The sequence below is a fragment of the Phalaenopsis equestris genome, unplaced genomic scaffold (assembly GCF_001263595.1).
Source record: "Phalaenopsis equestris unplaced genomic scaffold, ASM126359v1 Scaffold000226, whole genome shotgun sequence".
In the NCBI taxonomy this organism is placed as follows: Eukaryota; Viridiplantae; Streptophyta; class Magnoliopsida; order Asparagales; family Orchidaceae; genus Phalaenopsis; species Phalaenopsis equestris.
The window spans coordinates 495,641-502,286 of NW_018164668.1; the positions used below are offsets into that span (position 1 = coordinate 495,641).

At 38.3% G+C, this 6,646-nt stretch overlaps 1 protein-coding gene across 1 annotated transcript in view; it reads right to left on the reverse strand.

The window, feature by feature from the left end:
* Positions 1–2,004, reverse strand: part of LOC110023630 (probable pectinesterase/pectinesterase inhibitor 46) — a 2,066-nt gene extending 62 nt beyond the window's left edge. The window contains 3 exon segments of the mRNA XM_020723123.1: positions 6–662; positions 787–1,522; positions 1,524–2,004. Of these exon segments, the coding sequence (XP_020578782.1) occupies positions 6–662; positions 787–1,522; positions 1,524–1,808 (1,678 nt within the window). The 5' untranslated portion in view covers positions 1,809–2,004.
* Between the last annotated feature and the right edge of the window lie 4,642 nt (positions 2,005–6,646).

Sequence of the window (6,646 nt, forward strand, 5' to 3'; positions counted from 1 at the left end):
AATGCCGGTTTTAGGAATCCAAGAACTCCCTTTTATAAATCCAGGAAGCGTAAACTTCGCAGCCTGCTTCGAATCCATCACCCGCAATCCCTTCCACTTAACCCTATTCTTCAAGCTCGCTCCCGGCCCAAAATTCTGATACTCCGAATAAAAAATCGTATCCGGCACCGGAGTCCCCGTCCCCAGCCACGGCAACCACCCCGCCGGATTAATAATGCCAGCCATCGTCGACCGCATAAACACCGTGGTCGAATACGGCTTCCACGGCCGTCCGAGGTAAACAGAAACGGAGGTCAAGTTCTCCGCAGGCCAAATGGTGCAGTTGTGGATTGAGATTCCGGTGTTCTGGTTGGGATCAATCTTACCCTGCGCGGTGATGGTGTCCTGTTGGCCGTGGAGAGGGAGTCGAGGGAGAATGTTGCAGGATTGGAATAGGGAGGCGGCGTTGCCGAAGATGAAATCGACGGTTCCGAAGATGTTGCATTCGCGGTAGAATTGGCGGAGGGAATGGGCGTAGAGAGTGTCTTGATAGCCGTCGAATTTGCAGCGGTAGAAGGTGACGAGATCGGCGCTGGCGAGGACGGCGACGGCCTGCTGTTTTATGGCCCCGGCTGTGTTCTGGAACGCCATGTCTATCGCGATGAAACCCTTGCCGAAAACCGCTGCATTGGGCGAAGAAACCATGGATGAGTCTACTTTAATTTCAGGTTCATTTAAAGCACTTATGAATTATGATATAGTTTATGCTACGAATATCTGATAATTTAGATAAAATCGATAGATTACCGAAAGTTGCAGAGGAGAAAGTTGGCGTCCCGTCGACGAAATTCAGTCTGCCGGACACCATTGTTGCGTCCATCCCATCGCCAACAATAACAACATTCCACATGTTCTGCTCAACCCTCACGTTTTCATAGTACACTCCCTTCTTCACATATATCACAAACTTCTTGCTGCTCTTCTTCGGCGCCTCGGCCAGCGCCGCTGTTATGCTCTTGTATTTCCCTGACCCGTCTCGCGCCACCACCACATTTGCATTGTACTTCAAATCACCGGAGCTCTTTAACACCCTCCGGTCAGCATTTGACATCCAATTCATCAAACGCCGCCGCCGCCGAAGATCAACGGAGCCGACAAAATCGGCGATTTGGTTTAAAATGGAAAGGCTGTTGCTTGTGATTTCCGTCGAGTTCTTCATTGCCTCCGCGATATTCCCCTTGAGCTGCCCCAAATCATTTCCTAATCCGTCCAAGCAGGTGTCTTGATCAGTGATGGCGGCGCTCAGCCATGTCTTGAGATCGTCGACAAAGCTGTCCGAAGTGAAGTTAGCAGGAGAGGCTGTGCAGTCTTCGATGTGGGCCGCAGCCAGCGAGAGGAGTTGACTGCAGTCGGAGATCGAAGAAATTGTGAAGGATTTGATCCCTTCCTTGATTTTTGGATCGTCGAAAAGCTTTGAGGAGATTGAAATCGCGTTTTTTGCTGCTTGAACGGCTATGCGGAAGAGCGCGGTGGGATCGAGGGAGGCGGAGTTGGTGACGACCGACCGGCACGAGGGAGGTGTAGCATGAGTCGGGATAGAGGGTGGTGGAGCACATGGCTTTGACTGATGCCTGGAGGGAAGAGTCGGAGGTGACGGCAGCAGCAGCTGTGTCGGAGCCGTGATTGCTAGCGAGGATGGCGACAGTGATAATGGCAATGAGGACAATGGATGAGAGGGATATGATGGCGAGGCGATTACGGGACTTGCGTCGGCCGGAGCCGAGTTGGTCTTGCTCTGAGATGATGCCATAGGAGCTGAAGGATGGCATGGCTGGCTGGCTGGCTGGCTCCTCTGCTTTGTGGTTGGGGAAAGCAGAGTTGCAGCTTGGCGGGAAGCAGGGTTGTGGTGGTTTGGTTTAAATAAGGAGGGAAGGGGTTTTGTTGTCCGCGTGGCAGACGTGCCTAGCATTATGTTTTGGTTTTGGAGAGCATGTAGTTTGTAGGTGGAGGTCCATTTGCTTTAGATGTGGGGGAATGTGAAAATGTACCTAACTTTTGAAGGGTTTATGTGATAGGAATCTAACAGATATTTGGTGAAATCCTAACTGTATAGGTCAGTATCCAGGTCGCCAAATAATTTTATTTGATTTTTGCTAATATAGTTGTATTTTTATTATTTATACTTTTATTGATTTTCTTCTATTTTGCTTTTCTTTTATAAGTTAAGCTGTTCTTTTTCTATTCTTCCCTTTGTGTTTCTTTTCTCCCCATGTCTTATATGAGATTTGATTATGATAGATGTAATTATCTTTATGTAATGAACAATTATTGATATTAATAGCCTATCAATTATGATCATATGTCAATCAAAGATCTAAGGACTAGATCTATTAGCTGGTTTATGTGTTAAATCAAGTCTAGTAATGCACAGATGCATGCTAGTCATTATGGAGCTCAAAACATGATGTGTGAGTGACTTAATTCATCAATTATCTAACCGAATTTAGGTATCCAAATAAGAAGGTATCAACACCTAATGATATAGTATAACTAATTGAACAATATCATACACTAATTTGCAAAAATGCATAAAATTAGTTGCACAAATATGACTTGTTAAATTTAGAGATTTTTAATACGTTTGACCCACTAAGAAAGGATTTGATTTTTTCAACCAAATTTTCTGAGTTAATTTGACCTATAAAAACCTGAATGAGTGAATATGTAGGTTTGGCATACTTAAGTTACTTAAATTTTTTTCTTATAGTTATATCTTTGTAAATGTAATTCACTTGAATAGGTCTTGGACAAATATAGGCATTTCAAAGTGAAAAGTGGCTTTAGATGTTCATCTAAATAAAAAATATATATATTGAAATGTTTAGGCAAATTAATTATAGCATAAGTAAGTATGGTTTCCAAAGAGTGATGACAGCATAAAAAAGTATGGTTTTTCTAAGACAGGTGATCGTGGTTTAGAATAATATAATCTAATTGATTCTAAACCATATATGAATATTGTTGAAGCTCAATATTGAACTAAGGGTTTTAGAAGTTGCACAATCCTTAAAATTTAATGTCATGTATAAATGAACAAATTTTTAATAAAATGAAATTGTAGGAATGTGATAAGCCCCTAAGTTGATCTAATGATAATGATAGTGGTAACATCCACATGTTGACGATATAAATATTATGAATACTTATGAGGGTATAAGTTTTATTAATAGTATAAATTTGATCATATATGTGTTACAAGTATATAAATCAAACCATATCCTATCGAGGCAAATTATGAATAGGAGCATATGATTCGTAGCAGCTAGTTAAAAGAGCAAAAAAAATAATAATAATAATTTGGAGGAAATTTGTCTCTAAGAGGAGAGCATATGTTTAAAGTATGCGCCCCCACAGGCGTTTACTCTTTTTTATTTTTTTTAATCTTTATTATATATAATAATAATATTATTATTATTAGATGATATATTAAATATTATTATAAATATTATTATTATTTACTCTAGCAAAATTATTAAAATTAATTTTGACATTAATTAATAAATTATAATTACTTTTTAATTAATTTTAAAAATAAATTTGAACAAATTTAATAAACTAAGAAAATTTCAAATTCCTAAAATTTATTTTGTATTTGAAATTTACAAGATTAAACAAATTAATTAATTGAACAAATTGAATAAATTAAATCTACTAACATATTATTTACAAAAAAATATTATCTTCTATGTCGATGTGGAATAGCGTTTGAGCTCGGTGTATATCGACTATGGTTACAATGACTGATAACACAACTGATGTTCTTGAAACTTTTCTTTAATATCATCACTTTCAGTTGTGTTATTTGTAGCATCTTGCGGCATCTAGTAAATTTCTTCATTGAGATTTGGTGAAGAACAAAATTGTGGTGTACCAAAATCCATGCCTGCATTAGAAATAGGTGCAAGCATGGAAATGTTTTAAAAATTAAAATCCAAGTCACCAACAGTATTAATTCACTGCAAGTCAAATGATGGTACTGCATATGCTGATGGTACTGTATATTCAGAGGGTGTTGCATAGATTGGGCAGGATAAGCAGATGTCTTTGGATATTGTTGTTATTATGTTTCTTGAAACAACGATCTTCGTATTTTGTTAACCGAAGATCTCCTTGGAGCATTTGTTGTTGATCTCCTCGTAGCAGAGAAAGATGACCAACACGGAGCATCACAAGTTGATCTACGGGGGGGCTTGTGGTTTGCCATCTATGCTATGAGATAGCCCAGTTTCAAAATCATGTCGACCTGGTCAATCAAATGTCGTATAATTAATGTGTGTTGATTCTTCCACTCTACGCGCGATAGCTCTAGAATCTGGTCGTAACCTTGTTGCAAGGAACTAGCATTTGCTCCTGATCCCTTCCAAACCTTTCTACAATGTTCTTGCTATAAATAAAGTAATCCATCTATATAGTTGTTAATATAAGATTATTATTATGTATTATAATAAAAAAAGTTAGTAGTTGCTATAAAAGAATACAAATACCAACAATTATTCTCTCTCTCTTAGTGATCATGCATAATAAGTATCAGGAGGCTAAGTTGGAGGCTTTGCTAACCTTAGAACCTTAGCACAGTCATACTTATGTTGATCCCGATGCAATAACTCGTATTACTCACCGAGATTTACCTAAAAAATAATGCTCTCATTAAAGCATCACAATCAACACGAGGTCACTCTCCTAACAAGTTTAATTTGCTATCAAGGCACATAAGGTGATGCTCATGCAATCATGCAAACAAAACACAATCTGGTGGGCACACATTATACACTCAATGGGTTCAATGACTTTTAAAGTGTGACTTGAATTGAGCACGCAATGTGAAAGCTTATGGCATTCAAGTGTGATGTCATAAGAGGTGAGGCGGTGTGCTCTTCATTTAAGAGATTCACACATTGACGGGTTAGCATTGCTAGCCACCCTCATCAAAGTTTTATAAGTATTGAGCCGCACACGTATGTGTGCGGTGATACTGCAAATGCCAAAGACAAAATTCAGTTTTTCATGCAATGAGTTTGATACTTTAAGCATCATTCTAAAGATGTTTTTTTTTATGTGCATGCACATGAATCCAAGAAATTAACAATGTCTTGTAATCAATGTGCAAACACTTGCAAATGCAACATGCAAGTGAAGTGAGTTGTTTGACCAGTTGGATAGACCGAAGAGGTCAATCGAGTACTATGGCCAAAAAAGTTTGGTCAAATCGGGGTGGTCGACTGGTCAAAGTGATTGGTTTATTGGGTCTGGTGGTCGATCAAACCAAAGTGATTGGTTTTGTGATCGGACCTTGGTGGTCGATCAAGCTGGAGGATTGGTTTGGTGTCGGGCCTTGGCGGCTGATTGAACTGAAAGGATGATCAAACCTTAGTGGTCGATTGAACCAAAATGATTGGTTTTGTGATCAAGTCTTAGTTGCCGATCAAACCAAAGTGAATAGTTGATCGGACCTTGTAGCTGATCAGACTAATTTTATTTGTCGATCGAGTCGGGATTGCCGATCAAAACAAAGTGGATGGTTGATCATACCTTGGTGGCCGATCAAACTTAATTGATCGGTTGATCGGGCCGGGGTGGCCAATCGAACCGAAGTGAGCGGTTGATCGGACCTTTGTGGCCGATCGAAGCCAATGTGATCGATTGATCGGACCTTGGTGGTTAATCGGTCGATCAAAATGAAGTGATTACATGTGCAAAGTTTCATGCAAAAAACACAAACAAATAAAACCATATGCATTCAATAACAAATTAGATTCGTCCAAGGGTTCTCACATAGGATCTGGGGTTTGATGAAGTCGTAGTCATCATCCATTACGCAACACAAACACAAAGAAATTTTTCATGAAGAAAAACCTTCACGAAAATGAAGGTTATCCTTTATGGATATGGCCTTCGCGATCTAGGTAACGAGAACCAAAGGATTTTCTCGTTCTTTAGATCAATGTGGCTTCAACCCATTCATCAAATATTGAACCCGCCGAATAAGCATGAGGCTATTAGTTTCCTGACTGATTTGGTTTTTTGAGCTAGGGCTTAGAGGGAGAGCTCAACATTCATAGTGATTTTAATGAATGACTCGTAACCTAAGGTGGCTTTTCTTTAGTGTTTTTGGTTATTTTTAAAGGAACTCGGAGTCACTAGCTTGTTATTTATATGTCATCTAATTATTTTTTTATTTGAATAATTCTCCCTTCCGAATCGTATAAATGATTCGAAGAGGAGAGGGATAAAAAAAGGATATATGACAACAAACAGGAATCAAATTTTCTTAATAAACAAAGTTTATATCTATTATTTTCCCTTATAGAGACTTTTTAATGGGGATCACGCCCACCACTAGATACTTTTTAAGGCTTTTTTATTACCTTCTAGAATTTTTTTCATTTTTAACCCTAAATTTTTTAAATGACTTATTTTGTAATTAAGAGTTTTGATAGATTTTTTCTATGAAATTAGATTTAGTAGGTTATTAGTTAGAGGAATCACCCTATGAACTTATATTATGACAAAAACAACTAAGAAAAACTCACCATATTTTTTTTAATCAATCCTAAGCAATTTATTAAAATATTACTTTAATGTTAATAAATAATGATGTAAAATGTCA